This window comes from Hippocampus zosterae, chromosome 6 (genome assembly GCF_025434085.1).
Source record: "Hippocampus zosterae strain Florida chromosome 6, ASM2543408v3, whole genome shotgun sequence".
Taxonomy (NCBI): Eukaryota; Metazoa; Chordata; class Actinopteri; order Syngnathiformes; family Syngnathidae; genus Hippocampus; species Hippocampus zosterae.
The window spans coordinates 24,349,078-24,375,660 of NC_067456.1; the positions used below are offsets into that span (position 1 = coordinate 24,349,078).

Here is a 26,583-nt window from a genome sequence, read left to right on the forward strand (position 1 = left end):
GGGATCTATCCTTACCGACGTGCGCCCGCGCGCACACACGCCATGATGAGAAACAGCCTGAAACTGAGGCATGCGAGGCACTTCTGCAGCCTCTTGACTATCGTAGCTCACAAGTACAAGTTTAAAGTGCTTCCCTGGACCCTCCTAGATTCCTATTCTTTGCCCGTTCCCTCGGTGAATTGTACACGAGGCAAACTCTGAATGAGAAGAATGACGATAAAAGCTGTAATTGCAGACTGCTGAGCACTAACAACTTCCAGTGACGTAATCAGGCGCCACCGTAAATTCAAGATTTACCTGCTGTGATGCGGACTTTGTATCGGTCTGTCGTGGTGAAGAAGGAGCTGAGCCAAAGGGCGAAGCTCTCAATTTACCGGTCGATCTACGTCCCAACCCTCACCTATGGTCACGAGCTATGGGTCGTGACCGAAAGAACGAGATCCCGGATACAAGCGGCTGAAATGAGTTTTCTCCGCAGGGTGTCCGGGCTCTCCCTTAGAGATAAGGTGAGAAGCTCAGTCATCCGGGAGGGGCTCAGAGTCGAGCCGCTTCTCCTCCACATCGAGAGGAGCCAGATGAGGTGGCTTGGGCATCTGATTCGGATGCCTCCTGAGCGCCTCCCCGGTGAGGTGTTCCGGTCATGTCCCACCGGGAGGAGACCCCGAGGAAGACCCAGGACACGCTGGAGAGACTATGTCACCCAGCTTGCCTGGGAACGACTCGGGATCCCCCGGGGAGAGCTGGAAGAAGTAGCTAGGGAGAGGGAAGTCTGGGCTTCCCTGCTAAAGCTGTTGCCCCCGCGACCCGGCCCCGGATAAGCGGTAGATAATGGATGGATGGATGGATGGATTTTATTTTTTTAATATTTATTTTGTGAAAATGAGACTGATAGGATGATTAGGGTGCAGCGTACATGAACACAAAAAAATGTTACGAACATGTACAAAGACACACAAATGGTTGTTTGTCTTCAGATCTACTCGGGACCCGTCTTTGATCTACCGGTAGATCAGGATCTACCTAATGGGCACCCCTGCTAATGAATCATTGACGTTTTATAAGACAGAGCTGCACATGTACAGGGTGATCATTTTGTTGAATTACAGAGCGAGTGATGGCACAAGTCCGAACACACTGCTAAATACTTTTGACATGTCGAGACCATTCAGTTGAACAGAATAATATTCAGTGTTGACAGTTGGTAATGTGTCAGTATCAAATAGATATGTTGAGTTCTTACTGAGCACAGATCTGGAGCATGATCCCAAAGGAGGACACTTTATGTTGGTAATTATTTTATGTGCTCATTTTTTAATTTATAAATTAGCTAATTAATTCTTGTTTTTGTTTGTTTGTGATATCTTTTAATTTCCTAGTCGCTCTAGAGATAGCATTTCAAATGAAGCCGCAAAGTATAATAAATTAGAATAAAATAAGTATTCATATCCTGACCTAAAACTAAGCAAAAATACTTTTGTCGACGCAAAATATTCACTGGACGAAAACTAGACCAGACGAGACCAAAACCTCCCTTAATAAATGATGACAGGGACTAAATCGGGATGCATTTTCGTGGACTCGTGAAGACGAGACGGAGACGGAGTTGATTAAATCAAGATTGGCCTAACACCGCAAAGTACTGTAAATCCATGCGGTGAGTTGCCAACCGCACGCCTCACACCTTCCACAATGCCAATCCATCCGTCCATTTTCCGAACGGCTTGATCCTCACTAGGGTCGCGGAAAGTGCTGGAGCCTATCCCAGCCGTCTTCGGGCAGTAGGCGGGGGACACCCTGAATCAGTTGCCAGACATTCGCAGGGCACACAGAGACGAACAACCATCCACACCCACACTCACACCTTGGGACAATTTAGAGCGTCCAATCAGCCTGCTATGCATGTTTTTGGAATGTGGGAGGAAACCGGAGCACCCGGAGAAAACCCACGCAGTCCCGGGGAGAACATGCAAACTCCACACAGGGAGGCCGGAGTTGGAATTGAAGCCGGTACCTCTGCACTGTGAAGCCGACGTGCTAACTACTGGACTACCGGGCCGCCCCTTCCACAATGTTTTATGGGTAATTATTTTGTGTTAAGAGCAAAGACATAACAATCTCACAATTAAACTAGGTGAGGATAAGCAGAGTAGAGGTTGGATACAATGAAAGAATAAATGAGTAGATAATTAGTTTTTTTGGAATACCGGTAATTAGTTTCTGGCGGCCCGGTAGTCCAGTGGTTAGCACGTCGGCTTCACAGTGCAGAGATACCAGGTTCGATTCCAGCTCTGGCCTCCCTGTGTGGAGTTTGCATGTTCTCCCTTGGACTGCGTGGGTTTTGTCCGGGTGCTCCGGTTTCCTCCCACATTCCAAAAACACGCATGGCAGGCTGATTGGATGCTCTAAATCAGGGGTGCCCATTAGGTAGATCCTGATCTACCGGTAGATCGAAGACAGGTCCCAAGTAGATCCGAGGAGTGTCGAGAAGAAAAAAAACAAACAACCATTTGTGTGTCTTTGTACATGTTAGTCATATATTTTTTGTGTTAATATACACTGCACACTAATCAGTCTCATTTTCACAAAAAAAAATATTTAAAAAATAAAATAAAGCAGGTAAATCTTAAATTTGTGTGTGTGTGTGCGTGCGCGCGCCGGTAAGGGTAGATCCCGTGAGGTTAGTTGATCAAAAAGTAGATCTTCGATCCAAAGAGTTTGGGCACCCTTGCTCTAAATTGTCCCTAGGTGTGAGTGTGCTTGTGGATGGTTGTTCGTCTCTGTGTGCCCTGCGATTGGCTGGCAACTGATTCAGGGTGTCCCCTGCCTACTGCCCGAAGACGGCTGAGATAGGCTCCAGCACCCCCCGCGTCCCTAGTGAGGATCAAGTGGTTCGGAAAATGGATGGATGGATAATTAGTTTCTGCCTTGGGTTGGTTTCCCACAGTAGGGTGAGGTCCTGGCATATTGTCAGTCAAAATGTTAAGCACAGTTTTTCAAAGTGAATTCTTGAGGTCTGGGTGCCTTGGAATGTATTGTATGCACGCTACATTCAGGTCAGGCATGTCAAACACACCTCCAACACAACAACTACTCCGGAGTGATATGTTGAATTTGTTTTTTTTCTTTTGTAACAGTGTTTGCTGCAACCTGCTTCTATGCGGCATCTTCATTCATATGTGTGTCGGCATATAGTTTGCCAAAAGAAAGGCAGAACCTGTTTTGCGGTCGGGGAACTCGTGAAAGCCAAGGAGGGGTGGAGCCCAGACAAAGCCACAAAACTTGTTTATATCTGTGGTTGTCTCTGTCACATACAAATGCCTAACAAAGACCCCAAAATGGAGCAACAGCTTCTTTTGATCCGCCGTTTGTGATTTCCATATAGAAAAATAAATGCAGTATAAAGTACACATTAGGTTGTCCCACCTATGATTCGATGTACATTGCTGGAGTGTAGTGAACCGAGTTACACAACAGGAAGCTCAGAAACGGAACAAGACGCTAAGAAGTCTGCTGTATGAAGCCACTGAGGTCATAATAAAGCAAAGGCTGGGTTTCTGTCTCCACCTCCACATCTCAAGTATATAAATATCAAGACAGACGATTTTGAGACAGCAAAGGAAGTCTATCTTTACAAGTCATTTCTCCAGAGGTAATTTGTGTTCGCTGCTGTTTGACAGGCAAGCGTCATACTCTTATCACCAGATTCTGACTAACACACTGACTCTATCCCTTCTTCCTTCCTCAATATTGTTGTGATGGATAAAAATAGCAGCTTGGTTTGGTTTTTAACTATTTCCTTTTTTTCAGCGTTGTAACATCAAACAACAATGGCAGGTGAGTGCGCTCTTCTTCCAGGAATAATTCCGCCAGCCATGCCAGCCTGTTTTCTCATCACAAAGATCATTTATAATTTGATCGGCAGATGCAAGCTTTCAACAGGAGTTCCTGGAATCGCACAACAACTACAGAGCTCAGCACAATACACCGCCTCTGACTCTTAACAGCGAGCTTAATGCAGCGGCTCAGAGATGGGCGGATCGCTTGCTGGCTTTGGGTGCTATACAGCACAGCGGCAGCAGTGATGGAGAGAATATTTATTACAAGTGGAGTTCGGCGCCCATTAAACTCACAGGTGTATTTCCCTTCTCAAAGCAAGTGTTACTCAAGATTTTAGCCCGTTGAAGTGTAATTTGGAATTCCCTCTCTATTCCTGTAGGTGGCCTTAGAATGTCCACCTGGCGTCAGTGACACGATTCTATTCTATATTTGCGGGTCAGGGAGAATTCAGCTTCTGCGTGTACTTAAACCAAAGAATGTAGTGTGAAGTCTGGACCATATTTCACTTGGTTGATTAGCAGCCCCCGAGGGGTTTCCTGGCCCCACCAAGTCTGGGGCCCCCTCCACGGGATATGTTTTTGCAGTTGGACCTCATAAACTTTGGGGCCCTCGGCCCCACCAAGTCTGGGGCCCCCTCCACGGGATATGCTTTTGCAGCTGGACCTCATAACCTTTGGTGCCCTCGGCCCCACCAAGTCGGGGGCCCCCTCCACGGGACATGTTTTTGAAGAACTGGCTCTCATAACCTTTGGTCTCCTCCGGCCACACCGGGTCAGATGACATGGTACTTTCTTTGTTTCTGGATTTGCATGAGAGGCGTACTTCCCCGCCTCTCATTATCATATTGTCTCTATATAATCTCATGAATGTGTTTCTTCGGGGCGGCCTGATAATATCTGAGACTCACAGGAGCCAGAATCGATTCCACTCTGACATCGGTAGAATAAAATCTTTTCCCAATCAGCCGTGGTCCCTGAAGTGCTCATTCGTCGGGAAACAGCCACCGATCACCGAGTGTTTTTTGAAGACCAGCGAAGCAGCAAACACCATATACTACATTTTTGGCGTCACGAACAGGATTCGTGTTCTCCAGGGGACCGGCCCGTCCGCTCTCTCCGCGAGCATCCAGCGGCCAGCCGACGACCTGTTGTGAGGTGAGTTGCTTGCACTCAAAGTCGCCGCAGCATGCTCGCTCTTGGAAAGGGGGGGAGGGAGCGTTGTCCCCCGCACGGAGGACAGTTAAACGGATCTGATGGGGCCACGGCGGGCTCCAGGGAAAGTTGTCTCTCCTAGTCAAAAGCCGTCATAATGCGACTATTGAAGGGGGAGTGGCCCCAAATAGAGACAGCAAAAGAAAAGTAAAAAATAAAAACAGGAAAAATAAATAAAAAACAATAAATAAAAACAGGAAAAATAAATAAAAAACAATAAATAAAAAGGGAACAGTAACAAAACGTTTTGGGAATTGTATGCGTGACATGTCTGGTGTGAATGATGAACGAGAAGAAAATAGTAGGAAGTCCCATAAAACGTGGACGTGGAAATTAGTCGTTTCAGTGGTCCCGCGGAGGATCGAAATTTTAGCTGTGTGATTGTGGCGGAAACACGGGTACGATTGAACTATGCTGCGACAAGAGATGGGTGAACCCAAACGGAGATGTCCGGTGGGAGCCTAGTCCCTGCCAAAGTCCAGCGCAAAAGGGAGGTTGCGTCGACCGCGTTTGGCTAATAGGAACGAGCGCAACCTTGGCATCCGTACCGTGTAGTGTGAGAGACGGCCAGCCACGGAATGTGGGCCGAAGAAATAGACGGCCAGCCACGGAATGTGGGCCGAAGAAATAGACGGCCAGCCACGGAATGTGGGCCGAGGAAATAGACGGCCAGCCACAGACATGTGGGCCGAAGAGAATGATGCGCGCGAAGCCACGTCGTTTGGGCACTGATCGAATTAGAGGTGTATGTGAGTTATAAGGCTTGTCAATTTAAATGCTGGTGTAAGAGGCCCCCAGGTAAAACGAAGGACTGGCGGTTTTTGAATATTGATTGAGCTGATACGATCTGCTTGCGGTTCGATTCCTCTATGGGGACGTGTCATAACAGCATACACATCTGTCAAAGTTTGATAAATTTGAGCCTGTACAGACCGCGTTTGGGAAATAGGTGCTGGACGGCTTGTGTGTGTAGAGAAAATCCCTCTGTGTGAAAAAGGGAAAACGTGGCAATGAGGCCTCTGGAATGCAAGGAGTGGTATACCTGGGGAAAAAAGTAATTTGTGTGCACACTTAAGTTAAATTCTGCAGAAAATAAAGGGGAAAATATAAAGCGCTATTAGAAACGAAACGAAACGAAAGTTAAGTAAGACGTGCGTATTTGTCAGTGCATATCTGCACTGTTAAACAACAAACTGCATAGCCGCAGTTGGCAAACAGCAAAACGTGGAATGGATTCGAATCCTGCTCTGTCTTCCTTGTTTGTGAGTGTCTGTCTTCTTTCTTTGTGAGTCTCTGTCTTCTTTGTTTGTGAGTGTCTGTGCGTGCAGAGACGTGTGGGATCCCTGTGTATGTATGTGTGTGTGTGTGTGTGTGTGTGTGTGTGTGTGTGTGTGAGGGTACCCATGGGTGTGTGTAAGTGAGCGTGCGTGTGTGCGGGTGTGCGCGTGTGCGCGATCGTGAGTAAGTGTGTGTGCGCTTGAGCGCGAGTGAGTGAGCGTGCTTGTAGAAAGAAACGAATGGAATGGATAGGATAGTGTGCTTCTCGGTGCTCTGGGGCGCGTGCCCGCCTGCGGTGCCCGCTCGGGGAGGGGAATCTGGCTTCGGGGACGGGACGGGGACTGGCCAACCTGTACCTGCCCACCGTGTTTCAAGGCTAGGCACTCCCCGTGTGGGTGACGTGGGGGCGGGGCGTGGGGCCGGAGTTGTGCCCATTTTGGGGCCGACCTTGCTGGTAGCGAGAAAAATGTGACAGGATGATGGGGGACGGCATGCGGAAGGAGCAAAATAATGCATGATCAACTGTGGAGGTCCTGAGGTAACTGAAACCCAGGAGAATGAATGTGCCACAGCTTTCTAACAAGAAACAAGAAGCATGGGAATGCTACCTAACGACACTAACATAGATGTGCCTGCATGCATCTCAAGAAAGAGTGTGGCCCCGCAAAAATAACACAAGGGTCAGCTGGCGGCCCCGAGACCCTCTGGGAGCAATGAGAAATTGGAGATGCAGAAAAGCCCGACTTGTTAATTTAAATTAAAGACAGAATGATTAAATTAAAAACCAATTATTGATATTGCTCTCTGGGGCTCTCCTCAATACTTCTGATCTTCTGTTTCCATAAAAAACCTGAGACGGCGGATACATCCGTTTCTCCAGGGGGACAAAGAGACACAGACTGAACTTCCAAGTCTTCTGGAGAAGAGCTTCGTGGAGCGTCGCATTCAAATTCTTAAGGCCAGTGTGATTTTGTCCACAAACTCGTGCATTTCACGCTAACCTGAGAACAGGGGTTGCATTGCAAACTGACTACAGGCTGATCATCATAAACTTGTGAACAATTGTTTTTCAAACAAGGTGTCATCTCCAACATAAGTTGAGTGCGGGTACAGAAATAGCGCGGACGGAATACACCGGATCAAATTACAATTGAGACAGCCGATCTTAAGGGGTCCATCTGAGGTTGGCAAAATCGTATGTGCATTGTTTAATTGATATTGTTATCTGCAATCCCAAAAAAAAAAAAAAAAAAAAAAAAAAAAAAATGGGGGAAAGGAACTCTGCTAGCCCAAGGGTGACCACCCCCATCGAGGTAGTGCGGAGAAACTACCCACTCATTAAGGGGGTTGCAGAAATATCCAAAAAATGGAATAAAAGATGGCCTGACATCGAGAGGCCTTGGCCGGTGGAAGGGACTTTTAACAGGGAAGTAGTTGAGACTATACGTGCACTAGTATCAGCATACAAGGCAGGACAGAAAAAAGGAAAAAGAGGAGAAAAGAGGAAGGAAAAAAGAGAATGGGAATTGGGATTGTTAAAAATATTTGACGAAGAGGGACTCAAATTGAACCGAGAGTTCCAACAGAGAAAAGAGAAAATTAAAGCTGAAATGCAGGAAAATATGGAAGAAGCTAAGAACCTAATGGAAAAAGCAAACGTGCCTTTTTCACATGTGTCCCCTGTTAAGAATCCCCCACCGTATGATGTAAGTGAAGACCGTGGAAATGTATATCCGCAACTTCCGATAATCAACCAGGAAGGAAGTTATCAGCTGGAGTCAGAGGATAAGGACATTGTCGAAACAGGAAGAGCAAAGACCACCATCATCATGCACCCTAACCCTGCCCACAAAAGAAATAAAACACGATTTGCAAAACATGGCATTTTTGACTACACCAGAAAGGAGCTGCAGTATGACAGCCAGAGTGATGCTGAAGGAGCAGAGGGGGGCTATGACCCCACAATCAAAAGCATTTTGAAAAAAGCGGAGGAAAAAGGACGCACTCCGGGAAAAAAGATTAGAACAAGAACATATTTTAGTAGTACCGACAGTGGAAGCGACAGTAGTGATGATGACGGGGGAGACAAGGGTCCTACGCCTACCTCATGCTCCACCCCCACAGTCATGGAGGATTGGAGAAGAACCGCCTTAATGAGCATTAAGAACAGGAAAAAGCAATGCCTGGAGGAATTGGACTGGAGTGTGGAACCAAAGGAGCAAGAGGAGCTGGAGGAACAATTGCAAAGGTTGGAGGTCGCTGAACGCAAGCTGAAGAAAGAAACGTCCAAAATACCAACATCCCTTTTGAGCCAGGAGCGAAGATCAAGGCGGGCAAATACAATCCTACCAGTCTTGGTGAGAGGACAACAGCTGGAATACAAACCATGGCAGAATTCTGACATGTCAGCCATCCTTGAGAAGCTGCCCACCATTCAAGACGGAGCACACCCTTGGATATCCAAATTGGAGGAGTGCATGGTGGGAACCCAGTTCGCGGTAGGAGACATTAAGAGGCTTCTAGCTAACGTGGTAGGAGTCCATACCATGAAAGATATTTTGGGAAAAGCAGGGTTACATCGCTTTGCTACAACATCAGCAAATGACTCTGACCTGTTTGCAGCAGTCCGAGGCCAGATGTGGGGAGCACTGAAGGCAGCGTACCCGACCAATGTAAACCCTGATAATATTGTGCTCGAACCCCTGGGACTGACAGAGAACGCACGCTCATACGTAGCAAGAGCATATCAGACTTGGAGACACATCACAGGAAATGATCCGGATACAACCCAAATGGAAAAATCTATCTTGCGGGATAAGATCCAGAAGGGCCTGCCCGTGCAAGTGAGGAGCAAGCTGGCCGAAGTGGTGGGACTGGGAAGCATGACGACTAATGTCTACACTGATCACATCGCTCATCAAGTTGATTGGTTCCGCAAGAAGGAGATGGCTCAAAAGGAGCAGGACCAAGAAGTGGTGAGGAGGCTGAACCAAGTGCAGCTCGCGGACAATAAAAAAGAAAAGAAGCAGGCAGTCGTGGTGCAAGCTCCACCGCAACAAGTCATTCTACAGCCCACGTCCCCGCATGGTCTAACTCCGCAAGCAGCCATGGCGGTGCCCTTCAGCCCAGCCCCTCAATGGGGAAACAGACCGGCCCATCTCTGGGGAGACGCGGCCCGGGAAGACAAAGGACGGGCAGGAAGGCCTAATCTCCCGGGGGGCCGACAACAGCGACCTGATGCGTGCTATAATTGCGGTCGACCAGGCCACATAGCTCGCCAGTGTAATAGGCCCTATAACAATTCCTCCGGAGGTGGTTTCAGAGGGGGGACCAAACCACGAGGCCAAAGGCCTCAGGGCCCGGTAAACCCCTTTGGGGGCCCGGAGCCTGGATTTTAGGGGTGCCCAGAGGGCCCTAAGGGGGGATGTCAGCTGGTAGTGTCAGGTCCGGAACAGGAGCCAACAATAACAGTGAAAGTAAATGGTCAGCCTGTGACAGCTATGGTTGACAGCGGAGCGGCTTTCACTTGTATCCGGCCCGAAGACGCTACACATCTCCCCATGTCCGGTCATTTTGTGCGGACAATAGGGTTCGAGGGTATTAAACAGCTGATTCCTTCCACAAGACCAGTAAAGCTCTGCTGGCAAGACCACACAATAAAAATTCCAGTCCTGGTGTCAAACCGTACGCCCGTTGCCCTCCTCGGCAGAGATGCCCTGTGTGGATTGACCTGTACCATAAAGTGTTCTCCCGATGGATGTGAGGTTGAAATACCAAACAAAACGTGCCACGAGGTGATGATGCTGTCAAAGTCCGGGAAGTCAACGCCCACTGTAATTTGGGTGGGAGATGTCAGCGACAACCTATTGGAACCTTACAAGAAGTGGGAAAAGTTTATCCGCTCCAATAGACCAGGAGCAAGGACCCCAGAGTACCCATTCCACTGCACGCTACAATATCACAAAGACCTAACGCAGGCACAGGCAGAAGAGTGGTTGCGTCAGCAACCGCAAGAAGTGCAATTGAACGGCACTTGCATTATCCTGGGACCACAGGGAGTGGCCATGAAAATCCAGAGAAACGGATTCATCAACAAGGAATTTAAAGTCAAAAATAGCATCCCACATGTGACTTTGTTGATAGCAGAAGACTGGGAGCAGCAACATGTAGGAGAAATGATGGCGGAGGCGGAAACGATCAAGTTTTCCCCGCTGGCAGGAAACAATGCTTTGTGGGTGAGTGTTGATAAACGGTTCATGAAGATCATGGTTTCAGCGCATGGACATGGACAGCCCCAAACGGTACAGCTGTCACACGACTCCATCCTCAGTATGACGACAGATCAACTCAAAGAGGACATGCTCCGACAGGTACCCGACTACCTGTGGTCTCGCCACAGTACGGACATTGGACTTGTAAAATCGGCACAACCAGTAACAGTGGATCTTCGGCCAGGCTGCAGACCGCCATGGAAGACACAGTACCCCCTGAAAGAGGAAGCAGTGCGGGGGATTGAAACACAGATCGAAGGATTGCTCGTGGCAAATGTGTTGAGAGTGACGCAGACCCCTCTTAGCAATACGCCAATACTGCCCTTGAAAAAGCCTGACAACACCCACCGACTAGTACATGACCTCCGAGCCGTGAACGAAGTAGTGATTGACAATGTAGCCGATGTGCCAGATCCGCACACCCTGCTGGCACAGATTCCGCCGGACGCGGAATGCTTCTCAGTGGTGGACCTTTGTGGCGCCTTTTTCAGTGTCCCACTCAGTAGCGAATCACAAGGACTGTTCGGGTTCACATTCAAAGGACAGTTTTATCAATATCAGAGACTTCCTATGGGTTACAAACATAGCCCTCATGTGTTTAACAAAGTGTTAAAGGATGATCTCGAAGGGCTCGAAAGGCAGGTGCAGAGCACTGTTATTCAATATGTGGATGACATTATTGTCTGTGCATCGGATGTCGAGACGTGCCACAAAGACTCGATCAAACTATTGCAAATTTTGGCAGAAAAAGGTCATAAAGTGTCACAAAAGAAACTACAATACTGTCAAAAACAGGTTGACTATTTGGGCCAGAAAATATCGTATGGACAGAGACGTATCTCAGATGGCCATTTGGAGGCGATACGAAAGGCTCCAAAACCCAGAACTGTTCGGCAAATGTTAACCTTTCTGGGAATTGCGGGATATTCGGCCTCCTGGGTCGAAGAATACGCCAAATTGGTAGGGCCGTTAAGAGCTATGATCAAAGACACAGGCAATAATGATCTCCACGCCACGCTGGATTGGACACAGGATGGCCATGTGGCGTTTGAAACAATCAAAGCAAGATTGCAAGAGGCTCCGGCATTGGCTTTACCAGATTACACGAAAAATTTTGTGTTATTCACGTCAATCTCGGCGGGGGGTAGGTTTGCATGTGCAATTCTTTGTCAGCCTACAGGTACGGGGTCTGGACCCCAACCTGTGGCCTATTATTCGACATCCTTCTCCGAGGTGGAGATGGGCCTGCCGCCATGCTATAGAGCAATGGTTGGAGTCTATTTGATGTATGACAAAGCCTCGGCTATCACCATGGGCTATCCTGTGACAATTCTTACTCACCATAGTCTTCGGACGCTGTTGAACCACGGCAAGTACACCTTGACAGAGCCCCGGCTTCGGGACTATTACAGGCTCTTGGAGCAAGAGGATGTCACTCTAGCAAGGTGTACTACGGTAAACCCAGCTGAGTTTTTGCCAACTTCAGAGGACGGGGACCCCCACGATTGTTTGCATGAGTCAGAAAAATACTCTAGACTGCGGTCCGATTTGCAAGCTATCCCCCTGAGGGAAGCGGATCTCGAACTGTGGACAGACGGCTCTTGTTATCGAGTCGGAGAAAATTTATGCGCGGGCTATGCGGTCGTGCAAGCGCAGGGACCTGAGTTTGTAACGATCAAAGCCGAAGTGGTGCCACAACCGGCCTCGGCCCAACTTGCTGAACTGGTGGGGTTAACAGAAGCATGCCTGCTCGCAGAAGGGAAAAGAGTGACAGTCTACACAGATTCGGCATATGCGCATAGCGTGTGCCACCTGTTCGGTGCTGTGTGGAGGAATCGGGGGTTCAAGAAGACTGACGGTTCCCCCATCCAGCATCATGCGCAGATAATGAAGCTGCTGGTGGCCATGATGAAACCTAGAGAAATAGCCATTGCAAAATGTGCTGCCCACAAGTCCGATGCATCCAGAGTCACGCAGGGAAATAGAGTGGCGGACGAAGCAGCCAGGGCTGTCACGAAAGGCAGCCAGAAAGGGAAAGTTTTGTTGGTTACGCATGAGGTCGATCTCGAAGACAAGGTCACGCTCAGAGATGTAATCTTAATGCAGACAGCCGTTAACCCGATGGATAAACACCTTTGGGAGCAAAGGGGGGCGAGTCAGGACCCTACGGGACTGTGGAGAAATCACGAAGGGCTGGTAGTGGCGCCGCCGGATTTGCTGGGACTATTAATCCAAGAGGCACATGGGTTGGCCCATGTGTCAAGGGGGGAGGTAAAGAGAAAAATAACCGCAGAATACGGGTTTTGGGCGCCATATTTGCTCGAACAAATCGACCAGGTAATTGGAAAATGTGCAATCTGTTTGAAAAACAATGTGAGAAGAGGGGTAGCCACCCCCACGGGTTATATCCCGACTCCTAATGGCCCCATGAGAGAACTAGTGGTGGATTTTGTCGACATGATACAACCTGTCGAAGGGAAAAGATATATGTTGGTGGTCGTAGACCGGTTTTCAAGATGGCCGGAGGCCTGTCCAACTAAACGGAAGGATGCTCAGTCTGTGGCCAAGTTTCTGTGCCGCGAAGTTATCAGCAGATGGGGTCTGCCGGATAGGATTTCTTCAGATAACGGGAGAGAGTTTGTGGATAAAACGGTCAAAATCATAATGCAAAAATTGGGAATTAAACAGCGGCTCGGAGCAGTGTATCATCCACAAAGCCAAGGCATTTGTGAAAAAATGAACGGCGTCATAAGAAATCGAATTTCCAAAATTTGTCAACATACTGGCTTGAATTGGATAGCTGCCTTACCACTGGCACTGATGGTTTGCCGGTCGAGTGAATTGCGCGATTTGCATTTGACCCCACATGAATTGGTAACCGGTAGACGCATGCCTTCGCCGTGTTTGCGTACCAGTGGGAAAGGCCCAAGCCTGTCAATTTTGGAGGACGAAATGAAAGCCTATGTCAAACATTTAACCAAGATACATAGGAATATCTCCACCTATGTTGTTGACAGGCAGAAACAAGAAGAAACACAAGAGAGACGCGAAGCAAATACTAAAGACACGGTTCAGCCAGGAGACAAGGTGTATGTGAAAGTGTTCCGCCGCAAGTGGTACAACGAAAGACGGCAGGGGCCATTTGAAGTTGTCCGCTGTACCGGAACGGCGGTGCAAGTGAAAGGGTCGCCTACCTGGTACCATCTGACACACTGCGTCAAGGTGCCCAAAGATGGAGAACCCCAAAGGGGGAGTCACGGCTGCGAGAACTCCGAACAACTGCCAGAACAAGAGCCGCCCAGGGGCCCTGATCGGGAGGAAGACGGGCAAGGTCGGACTGTGGTGGATAACGTGTCTGCTGTATCTGTTCCTGAGGACATCGGGGGCGGCACAGCCGACGATCAAGGAGGCCAACAGTTCGACAATGTCAATCTCGACAACGCGCCCTCCCCAGATACAGGTGACTCTCCCCAACACAGCAACACCGTGCCAACTACCACCGGAGATGGTGCCCCACAGGGACACGGTCACCCAACAGGGCCCAGTGACGGACGCCCAGTCCGCCACAGAGTCCGGTCGCAGCGTTACATCGAGCAATGTTGAGGGAGTGTTGGGAAGTGCTGTCATACTGCCATGTAGGTGCGCGAGGGCAGGAAGGTCCCTGTGCAGACACACAGCCAAATGGGAAGACAACACCGGTAACACCCTTGCCCTGGCCCAGCGAACATATGGGGACAATGTACTGTTTCTAAATACATATAGGCGATTTGAGGTGTTAGGGGATTGCGCTCTATTTCTGACAAAAATTGGCATGAGTGATTTCGGAAACTATACGTGTACCTGTTTCAAAATGGGAGTGGGAAAAGCAGAACGCATGGGCGACCAAACTACGGTAGACAGTGTTACTTTCGTGACATTGACGGAGAAAAAAGAAATTGATGACAAACAACCAGACATCCCAGCCACTGAGTATGTTAAGACGGAGAAGGCAGACACAATCAAAATTGACAATGTATCCATGACGAGTGGCGACAACATTGAAACGCAGCTGGCCGCGTCGGGGACGCGCAAGGCAACGGCGAAGGCGGTAAAGCCGACGCCTGACGTTCCAGGACCTGTCCACGAAGCGTTTGCGGACTCGGACTGGTCCCCGGCGGAGGTGCGAGCCAATTTGCATGCTATGGCAAGACGGGAAGCTGTTTGGAAGGCTTATGGGTTCGATGCTTTGGCATTACCGGAGGTGGATGAATGGGCAGGAAGAAACATGTGGTATCAACTGACGGCGCATTCAATCAAGGCATCCAAGGTAGTGAGTGGGCCGTGCTTGGTGAGGGTAAAATCACCAAGTACGCTGAAAGCTGTTTTTCAGACTGTTCCAGTGCCGGTATCTGACGATTGCCAACTTAGGCTACTGCTTTGGTTGGTGTACGAGCAATCGTGGAAAGCCCCTGAAACTGACGCTCAGGTCAGAAAGACTTTTAAGCCCACAGGGGTGTGCGCGTGGATAAGTGAACTTCCCTATTTGAATATGCTTGCCGTGCATGAGGACATTCAAGTTGCAGTGCCAGAATCCATCGATGTGCCGTCTATAAAGGTGCCCGTCTGTTTTTGCTCTAATGTGACTCACGGGGGTCCGGGGGTGCCTATGGGGGTGGCAGATTGCGACCATTACTCTATGCAATTCCCAGGGGAAGCGGGGGGGGAAAGAGGAGCCATCCATCCGGTGACCTTTCCTCTACCCAACTCCTATAACGCGATTACGGTGATGGTGGAGAATCGCACGGTGCCTGGAAACACAACCATAGGTAACCTTAGAGACATCTGGTGGGTATGTGGGACTAGAGCTTATCTGTTTTTGCCTTATGGATGGCTGGGTTGCTGCTATTCTGCTACCCTGAAGCTCCCGTTTGAGGTGATGACAATAAAGAGGGGACACAAGCCAGAGGGGGAGACTTATCAGGCGGTCCCAAGCAGGGCCAAGAGGGAGATGGCGGCGTTTCACACTAGGGAGGCATACCATTGGAGAATTAGCTTGGGAGAAAAATGGGGCATTGGGATCTTTCCCTGGTATGGAGTGACATTTTTGGCCGAGCACATTGACAATATTACGTATACCCTCCAGGGATTTGCGGATGAGACGATCAGGGGTTTCCGACAGTTATCACTTACCCAGAAGAGCCATCGGTTGACCCTGCTTAAACATGACATGGCTTTGGATTATATCTTGGCGAGGCAAGGGGGGTTGTGCATAGCCCTGAACTTGACAGATGACGCCTGCTACACTTTGATCCCTGATAACACCGACAACATTACCAGTGTCATCGACGCGCTTAAAATCATTCAAGATTCTTTTGGGCCGTCTGAGGGAGCTGGCTGGTCAGCAACCAGCTGGATACAGGATAGACTGGGACCTATAGGGACGGTAGTGGCGCAGGCGTTGGGGGCGCTCGTGATATCACTATGTGTGGTGCTTTGTTTTTGCACTGTGATAATGACTGGCGCAAAGGCCATGATATTACGGTGGATAGGCGTGGTAGTGCCTGGGGATCAGACCCAGATGCCGCTGCTCCCGATCGACCATAAGACTGAGCCGATTTACTCTGGTGGAATGATAGTGACTGACAGGTACTCGGATTAAACATAATAAAATGATAAGGGGAGTGCGTGTGAGAGGAGAATTGATATCGGAAAAAAAAAAAAAAAAAAAAAAAAAAAAAATAGAGCTGTACACGAAAATGAAAACCCAAAGTTAGGGGATGAAGGAGTGGGAACATCTGCGTAGCGCCACTTCCTTGGGTTTTTATTTTCCTGTTTGTGTGATGCGTTGCATGATCCTACGGGAGTGTGATCCACCATATGTCGTTGTCCGGCCCGCGACCAGTTTACCGTCGTTATTGTGTCAAAAGTTGCATGTGTTTTGCGTTGAGTGCCATTGTCATCACGCGATACTGGCAGGAGTTCTTGTTCGTTCCAGAACCTCTGGATGCTGACCGGGGCCGTGCAAGGGACTCTATGGACAGTGACCTGGACATAAGGACTTTGTATGGACAGCAGGCCCTGGGCAGTGATACCCAGCACGTTCCATCGCTGAAGATTCGGGGAATGGACTCTGCCTCGGCACGCACATACACATGAAGAAGGGGGCGTCATTTCGGGGGCTTGTTTTGATAGCATGTTTTGATATCTCATTACTATATACCTCATTGTTTATTCCAGTATTTTTACCTCATTTTGTTACCTGCTGGCCGGCTGATCATGTAACGGTACAATTTCACTGTTTGGTGAGCTCATACTGTTTTGTGGATTGTAATGTGCCAGGGCTCCTTACATCTGGTTGACACCAGGTGAAGGGAACCACTGGGGATGGTAGAAAGGGCCTTCCTCTTTTTCCTTGTCATTAGACTGGCGAGGTTTTTTCTCGAGGAGGGGCCGGCGGCTTTTTGGGGCTTCTAACGGGCCACACCAAATTCATTACTTCGCAATTTGTCACCGTTGTAAGGGTATTACCTAAGGGGGGTGGTATCGTCGTTTGAATTATGCGGACTTCAATTTTCTTTGCTCGTGGTTCCTGAGAGGCCTCAGATTGTTGTCAGGGAGCAATTGGCTAACTAAATAGTTTGAGTTTTCCTAGTTAAAATAACCTTAAGTAGCATGCCTTGAGCGTGATTTAGACTGAAGATTTTAGGCCAAATTGTAGTCGTGAGCATATATAAAATTTGATTGGGGAAAGATGTTTGGACCTTTACCGATGGTATCTTTTGTTAGACCGTTTCCGGGACTACTACTTTGTCCCGGAAGGGGGGAATGAAGTGTAATTTGGAATTCCCTCTCTATTCCTGTAGGTGGCCTTAGAATGTCCACCTGGCGTCAGTGACACGATTCTATTCTATATTTGCGGGTCAGGGAGAATTCAGCTTCTGCGTGTACTTAAACCAAAGAATGTAGTGTGAAGTCTGGACCATATTTCACTTGGTTGATTAGCAGCCCCCGAGGGGTTTCCTGGCCCCACCAAGTCTGGGGCCCCCTCCACGGGATATGTTTTTGCAGTTGGACCTCATAAACTTTGGGGCCCTCGGCCCCACCAAGTCTGGGGCCCCCTCCACGGGATATGCTTTTGCAGCTGGACCTCATAACCTTTGGTGCCCTCGGCCCCACCAAGTCGGGGGCCCCCTCCACGGGACATGTTTTTGAAGAACTGGCTCTCATAACCTTTGGTCTCCTCCGGCCACACCGGGTCAGATGACATGGTACTTTCTTTGTTTCTGGATTTGCATGAGAGGCGTACTTCCCCGCCTCTCATTATCATATTGTCTCTATATAATCTCATGAATGTGTTTCTTCGGGGCGGCCTGATAATATCTGAGACTCACAGGAGCCAGAATCGATTCCACTCTGACATCGGTAGAATAAAATCTTTTCCCAATCAGCCGTGGTCCCTGAAGTGCTCATTCGTCGGGAAACAGCCACCGATCACCGAGTGTTTTTTGAAGACCAGCGAAGCAGCAAACACCATATACTACACCGTATTGTTCTTCTTTTACTTCATGTGACTCGATGCAAACATTCATTTGTCAGTTGTTTGATTTTACTTGTTTCCCAGTCTTATGTGCACATTGTTTGCACGGAATTGTCATGAGCTAACGTTTGTCTTGTCTAGGGAAGGAAGCGGTCGATTCGTGGTATGATGAAATCAAGCATTACAACTGGAGCTACCCAGGATTTAGTGGCAACACAGGTAAAACAACACCAATTTATCTCAGATATTGCTTCAACAAAAATCTATAAGGAGCCAAAAGTAAACATTATGGGCTCTCTTTTGGTGGCCTGTGTGCTCAGCAGAAAAACGGGTGCATATTCATTCTGGTGGCGGGGCAAGTCCATTCTTGCATGTTTGGGACCATGTGGCACCTCATTGGCTTGGTCTTGATGCACCTGACAATTGGGACACAGAAAGTAGACTTTGCTTTGAGTAAAAATGGACGCATCTCTATTTTGGTTCTGGCACATGTCTAGTTTATCGTGTCTGTGAATTTAGTCGACGCGCTATTCATCGCTAGGCGTATCAAGCAGAGCTAAAGTGAACAGTGGTAGAATACAATACTATGACAGTTTGTACAGTGGTGCACAAAATCATTGAACAATTTTAGAGTGACCAGTAGCAGTATTTGTAGTACAAAAAGAGTGACTAAGTCAGTGACTGTTTCAGGTGTTAATGGCTAGAGGGAAGAAGCTGTTTAAGTGTTTACTGGATTTGGTGCGCATGGATCTGTAGCGCCTGCCTGAGGGGAGAAGCTGGAAAAGGTGGTGGGCAGGGTGCAGGGGATCCAGGAGGATTTTCCGTGCCCTAGTCTTGATTCTACTTGTCTTGATACAGTGCCCGATCTCCACTTCTTAATGCAGCTTCTTTCTCTTTCCTGAGTTGCCTGAGTTTGGGAGTAAACCAAGGCTTATTGATGTTGAAGGTGCGGAAGGACTTCGTTGGTACGAAAATAGGGCCTGATGTTGTGCATAGATACGTACCTCAAGACTCAATGACCTACAACCTAATGAGGTCCATTGCAACAATGATAGGCTCACACTGAAGTATTACTTTCAAAATATTATATTTATTGTGAATATTTTTGTTAGATGAGAGGAGCATGTAGGATGCAGTGTATTTGTGTGTGTGTGTGTGTGTGTGTCTGTGTATAAACAATAATGAAACCAAAAAAACCTCTTAATATCTGCTTATTGCGCATCATCATGTTGGTAGAGTTCGTTTTTGACAAACAGTACCTCTTATTTTTTTTCCAATTCTACACGCTAATGAATTTATGGAAATTTATGGTGAATTTATGACTGTTTTTATAATGATTGTAAAATTCTGTAAAATATTCATCCATAGCATGTGAATCTGTCAGTTAACAAGAACAGTAGATATTTAACAGCATAAAACTATGGATTTCTGTAAATTACTGATGTTATAATCTTACTGTATACTTTTTATGTGAAATACCATTAAATATTAATCTGCATGTAAATTAGAATAACAAACTGTAATTTAACAGTATAAAGAGTATTTTCTCTCAAACAACGGAGATCGACAGCAAATACATTCCACTTCTTTGTTAATTGCCCTGCATTAAAATTAACCACAGCACCTTGTTTTAGCGACTACTACACAATGTAGACACAAAGATGGGAACACCAGTTATCATCAATGCCTCCAAATGGGCCGTCGGAGGTACACCCTAACGCAGGCATGTCCAAAGTCCGGCCCGCGGGCCAAATCCGGCCCGCGGTCGAATTTCATCCGGCCCTCGGCCCCTGTCATAAAATCAGTGCCGTCTGGCCCGCAGGTTGGGCGCAATGGAACACGTGTTGCATTGACTGAGGTCTCGTAGACTGGTGAGTGATGTTTCATAGAGTACTGCTTCCCTCTAGTGGCTAAATGAGTAATAGCATTCACTAAATGAGTAATATCATTTAGACACTAGAAGGCATCACTCACGAGTTAACAAGACATCACTCCGTGTTTATATTGACTGATATGTCATATTTCAAATGATCCTTGCAGTTGTGGATATGTGTATTGCTTGTTCATTTCCCTGTTGTTCGAGTCAAAGGTTTTGTGACTATTGAAAAGTCATGGTGATACATTTTATGTTTCAAATCAATCAATTTGCACTCAGGAGACTTCTGTTTAAGAAAAAGTCAAGCGAATAAGCAGTTACATGTGATATACCTGTTTCAAATGAACCAAAGGAAATTCTTAAGATGGTTGAAATTAAAATAAAAATGGAAATGTGAAACAGACTGGCTTACTAAAATTTGTTGAACAATATTGTTGTTCAATGTAAAGAATGTCAGCCAATGTCGGCCCCCCGACATTTTACCACATACAATCTGGCCCCCTTGGCAAAAAGTTTGGACACCCCTGCCCTAATGCAAGGGTGTCGAACTCATTTTAGTCGCTGGCCACATTTTAGTTACCATTTTCCTTGAAGGGCCATTATGAGTGAAACTATATGAAGAAGTCAAGAATAACGGTTTATTCACCGATTGTTTAAGTTACTGTAATGAGAAGTTTGGTCACAAAAAAATGCTTACAGTATGAATCTTATTTATTAAACATGAGGATTTGAAGTAGTGGTAGAGATTTTAGCAAGCATCATGAAAATTGCCATCTTTGATTTGCTTTCGCGGTCCCCTAAGATTATGTGGTGGGCCAGATCTGCCCCCCGAGCCTTGAGTTTGACACACATGCCTTAACGGCATGCTTTTTTCAGTTGACACAGACAGCCGAATACAGTAGTATGTTATGTTGCTGCATGTGTTCATACCGTTTGTAGGCTTTAGAAGCAGAAGAACATACAAATATTTAGTAAAATACAGGACCCATCAACCAGGTTATGGCTCAAGAGGCAGCGAAGGGTCGGCTGTTCAAATCCTGCTTCGTCTGAGCCATGTGTTGTGGCTATATAAGTAGTTTATCCCCACCAGAGTGTGGATTTTAATATGTGTATGATAGAAAAAAATATATTTCGATGGGGATGTATTATTTTTTATAAAAACTGGCATGCACTGTAAAAACACAACACAACTATCCTACTGTCATGTATTCATTCATTCATTCATCTTCCGAGCCGCTTGATCCTCACTAGGGTCGCGGGGGGTGCTGGAGCCCATCCCAGCTGTCTTCGGGCAGTAGGCGGGGGACACCCTGAATCGGTTGCCAGCCAATCGCAGGGCACACAGAAACGAACAACCATTCACACTCACACTCACACCTAGGGACAATTTAGAGTGTTCAATCAGCCTGCCACGCATGTGGGGAGAACATGCAAACTCCACACAGGGAGGCCGGAGCTGGAATCGAACCCGGTACCTCTGCACTGTGAAGCCGACGTGCTAACCACTGGACTACCGGGCCGCCCTACTGTCATGTAGTGTAATCCAAAATACAGTAATACTGTATACCGTTAAAATAACAGTAGATCCAGTGTAAAATCGCACAACATCCATCAAATTAATTACAGTAGGTGCATTGTGAAATAACTGCCGTTCATGGTGCCAGCAATTTCCTGTTTTACAGAGAAAGTCTTTACAGTGTATCCTACCAGATTTTACGAGTGTACTTTGTAAATGTTCCTACGCCTTTCTTCTTCCAGGTCATTTTACTCAGGTTGTGTGGAAAGCAAGCACCGAACTTGGAGTGGGGATGGCCACAGATGGTAACAAGGTTATTGTTGTTGGGCAGTATCGACCAGCAGGCAACATCAGCATAAGCCAATACTTCAGGGAAAATGTTCTCCCACGAGGTAATTCATGGGTAACTCAGATTATTGACCAAAATGACTTTTACAGTTGCATTTTATGGCTTTTTTAAAATTCCACCTATCCACAAAAATGGTTTGTGGAGTTGAGCATTATAGACTGTGCTGATTAAAAGCACTTTATTGTCCCAACTATGAATCACTTAATTTTTGAGTCATACAGGACGTTTATTGCACTCCGCATTAGGTTAAATACTAAATTACGTCAATAGTATTTATTGTGCTATTTATTTTTATGCTTTTAACACAAACGTGGTCAGGACAGACAGCAGTTTTTATCGAGTCAACGCATCAGTTTCATGAAAGAAATGAGGTGGGCTAGCCATTTGGTTTAAGAACAACCTCCAATGCAAGAAAATATGTAAAGGAAAGTTTGATTCTTTTGAATGATGCTCTTCAGTCCAAATTCTCTTGTCGAGCAACATTTGTAACTACCAACCTCATAGGTACGACACAGATTTTTTTAATGACTTTGCAAAAGTATTGTCAATTGTGTGCACTGATTTTGACTATGTTGTTATAGTGTAGTAGGGGCGGCCCGGTAGTCAAGTGGTTAGCACGTTGACTTCACAGTGCAGAGGTACCGGGTTCAATTCCAGCTCCGGTCTCCCTGTGTGTAGTTTGCATGTTCTCCCCGGGCCTGCATGGGTTTTCTCCGTGTACTCCGGTTTCCGCCCACATTCCAAAAACATGCGTGGCAGGCTGATTGAACTCTCTAAAATTGTCCCTAGGTCTGAATGTGAGCATGGATGGTTGTTCGTCTTTGTGTGCCCTGCGATTGGCTGGCAACCGGTTCACAGTGTCCCCCGCCTACTGCCCGAAGACAGCTGGGATAGGCTCCAGCACCACCCGCGACCCTAGTGAGGATCAAGCGGTTCGGAAAATGGATGGATGGATGTTTTGGTAGGCGGCGGCTCAGTGGGTCCAGTGGTTAGCGCGTCGACCTCACAATGCAGAGGTTGTGGGTTTATTCCAGCTCCGGCATTCCTATGTGGAGTTTGCATGTTCTCCCCGTGCCCACGTGGGTTTTCTCTGGGTCATAAACATGCATTGCAGGCTGACTGAACACTCTAAATTGTCCCTCGTTGTGAGTGTGAGCACGGATGGTTGTTCGTCTTTGTGTGCCCTGCGATTACCTGGCTACCAGTTCATGGTGTCCCCCGCCTACTGCCCGAAGGCAGCTGGGATAGGCTCCTTCTGCAGGAGGTCGGTGATCCGCGAACACAGTTTGGGATGTTCCTCACATGGTGTCCTGGGGTTCATGTTATCTTTTCACAAGCAACAGTTAATTTAAGCAGAAGCCATTAACTTAACAACAAGATATTATCTTAAAAGCTAGAACAGGAGCAGCCTGAGCTCTACCGGTCCGACAAGTGAACTCTGTCTGAAACAGGTTTTAAGGTTAAACAGAGAGTAAATATGGGATAACAGAATTACGTTTATTCCAACATTAAGAAATCTTGAACCGCCTGGAAAATGTTGGGCTTCTCAATATATAACGGATTCTAGGCGTATTAATGGGCATATGTTGGATAGAATTATTTCCAAAGGTTGTAATATTTTGGAGTTTGTCGTGACTATTGCTATTGTGGCCCTATCTGATCATTACTGTGTATTATTTAGACCAACAGCTCATGCCAATTTTAACAAAGGTGGAGCAGAGGTTATCAGAAATGACAAATGACGGACCAGCAAAATTTTGTAAAATGTTCACCTCTGCATTTCAACCACACCACTTCTATTTAATATCTACTGCTCATGCTACCTTTTGCTCAGATTATGTAGCATTATATGATCTCATTATAATAAGGCAAATGACACACAACTTTACATTCCAGTGTCATCACATGACTATAGTCCCTGACTTTCATTAAGTGTATTCATCAAAACAATGAGTGGATAGACTAAAAATTCCTCCAGCTCAATCCAGAGAAGACGTTTACCTTGTCTCTGGGTCATTGAAAGTTACAAACCAAAGCGAGAAATCTTGGTGTAATTATTGACTCAGACCTGAATTTAACAACTATTTAAAAGCAATAACCAAATCTACCTATTGCCACTTGAAAAACAAAGCTCAAGAGTTTTCTGTCTCAAGAAGACAGAAAATCTTGTTCATGCTTTTATTTCCAACACGCTTGATTACGGTGATGTGTCTTTATAGGTCTTTTAAAAAACATCACTCAGGTGGCTGCAGGCCTGCAACTGATCCAAAATGCTGCCAACAGGGCCTTATAAACACGAGAAAACAGGACCACATCAAACTGGCTTCCTGTGAGTCAAAGAATAGATTTTAAAATCATGCTGCTGGTCAATAAATCTCTCGATGGTCTTGGACCAAAATACATACAAGATTTGTGAGTACCTTATGAAGCATCCAGACTCCTCAAGTCATCTGGGACAGGTCTAAAGTGTATTTCCAGAACCTGTGCCAAGCCGAGTGAAACAGCATTTAGGTATGATGCTCCTTGCCCTGGCCTGAATTCCTGTCAATTCATTTAAATCAGGGCTGAAAACTTTGTGATGATTTTTGCAATGTCTTATTGAGGAAAAATCTTTCTGGAGTGCTTTTAATGTTTTATGTGAAGCACTTGGAATTGTCTTGTACATGTAATGTGCCGTACAAAAAAATCTCACCTTTACAGCATAAAGGATTTGTATTATACAGATGGTGGAGAATCCAGTGGAGCACCCAGTGGAGCAGAAGAGCAACCAAGGAATACCTGTACAACGTTTTAGAAAACCTGGAGCGCCTTGCACTACTGTAGCAGGACATAGACGGCTCAATCAGGATTATAACCTAATGCTTGTACAACTTGGTATAAAGACTTGCTTTTTGTGCATAACATGTATTGAAAATATATTTAGTAACATTACAGTACATCTACTTATTGGAGTTTGAGAAATAAATCAGCTCGAACAAACTGTACAGGATAAAGTGGACCGCCACTTTTTCACATTTCGCTATCTGCAGACTCACCCATTGAAAGATTTTTTTCCCAATATGTTTAAATACTTTTTCGAGGATGGGGAACCAACCTGTTTTTGTTTATTGGCAGTATATCACAATGTTGGGGGTTTAATTGTATGAATATTTTTGCTGTGGTATGAATTCAGTATTTTCTGGCATCACACTGTTTTGTGTTTTTAAATATTTTCAATGAATAAATCCTTGTATAAATTATAATCAGCCTATGCTTTGTCTTATGTTCCTATGTCATGTTTTCGAATATCGTGTTCACAAATGGGGATGGACTTACGAGTCACCTAAATGTTGCACATATCTAGTATATGTGCAACATTTAGGGGGACAATCAAATCTCTCTAAAGCCTGGTGTACAGACATTTAACATTGTAACCTATTGTATAAATGAGAGGGACCCCACACGTGACAATAAAAATATTGCCATGTGTGTTCTACTGCTCTTACAGTGTGTAGTGTACTCAAGTTGACCAAGCAACACACCCTCAAATAGAATAAAAGCACCTGCAATATATTAGAGATCTTAATTTATATATGTTGTTTATAACATGCTAGAAAATTGGAAAAAAAACATACAGCACAAAGTTAAAGTGCAATATTTTAATTACAAAAGTAGAGTTCACTCACTTTTGTTTCAAAAATGGTTTGATCCACCTCACCATTCCCACCTCTGCTTTGATGCTTCGAGTGAGAGCACCAGCGGTGCGTGCCTCCGCCCGGTTAAAAGAATCTGTAAATGTTGTCTTAACCAGGACATGTGGCAAATTTCTTATCTTCAGTTCAATACCAAGACATTATTTTCATTCCATGTGCTTGGCTGCTTTTTGTTTGCTGCATTTACTGTTCAATCTGTCAGAATCAGATTTATTGGCCAAGTATGTAAAACACAAAATGTAACTTTCCCAGTTCCAACCCGTCCAGAGGAAAAAAAACTAAAAGAATGACCAACAGGGGGAGACAAAACGGGAAACCTGGCGGTTCGCTGTTTAGCGCCCCGATAACTTAACGTGTCAAAGGAAAACAAGGGAGGAGAAAAAATGGCAGGCTCTGACAATACAAAGGGAGCATGGCTTGAGCCTGAGAAAAAAAATCACAGACACAACAGATCTCAGGACTTTATATGGAAGGTGGGAAGAGGGGGAAAGCGACGCATCATTGTGACGAGACTGAAGCATTGTGTTTTAATGATGAGTCGTGATTACGTTTGTTGGAGCGACAACTCCGAATCTGCCAATCTTTTGTTACCTTCATCCATCCATCCATCCATCTTCTACCGCTTATCCGGGGCTGGGTCGCGGGGCCAACAGCTTTAGCAGGGAAGCCCAGACTTCCCTCTCCCTAGCTACTTCTTCCAGCTCTCCCCGGGGGATCCCGAGGCGTTCCCAGGCCAGCTGGGTGACATAGTCTCTCCAGCTTGTCCTGGGTCTTCCTCGGGGTCTCCTCCCGGTGGGACATGCCCGGAACACCTCACCAGGGAGGCGTTCAGGAGGCATCCGAATCAGATGCCCAAGCCACCTCATCTGGCTCCTCTCGATGTGGAGGAGAAGCGGCTCGACTCGGAGCCCCTCCCGGATGACCGAGCTTCTCACCTTATCTCTAAGGGAGAGCCCGGACACCCTGCGGAGAAAACTCATTTCGGCCGCTTGTATCCGGGATCTCGTTCTTTCGGTCACGACCCATAGCTCGTGACC

The 26,583-nt window shown here is 46.6% G+C and overlaps 1 protein-coding gene across 1 annotated transcript; it reads left to right on the top strand.

Annotated features, from left to right (window-relative positions):
• The first annotated feature begins 3,429 nt into the window (after positions 1-3,429).
• On the top strand, positions 3,430-24,834 carry LOC127602302 (Golgi-associated plant pathogenesis-related protein 1-like). Its single transcript, XM_052068385.1, has 5 exons — positions 3,430-3,834; positions 3,923-4,132; positions 18,255-18,332; positions 21,748-21,897; positions 24,578-24,834. Exons 1-5 carry the CDS (start codon positions 3,828-3,830, stop codon positions 24,646-24,648), a joined length of 516 nt encoding a protein of 171 aa, XP_051924345.1. The 5' UTR covers positions 3,430-3,827; the 3' UTR covers positions 24,649-24,834.
• The last annotated feature ends 1,749 nt before the right edge of the window (positions 24,835-26,583 follow it).

What these genes read in the sequence shown, in the direction of transcription:
- LOC127602302 (XM_052068385.1), top strand. An exon ending in GGCGCCCATTAAACTCACAG is followed by an intron (nt 4,133 to 18,254) that starts GTGTATTTCCCT and finishes TGTCTTGTCTAG; the next exon opens with GGAAGGAAGCGGTCGATTCG. An exon ending in AGGATTTAGTGGCAACACAG is followed by an intron (nt 18,333 to 21,747) that starts GTAAAACAACAC and finishes TTCTTCTTCCAG; the next exon opens with GTCATTTTACTCAGGTTGTG.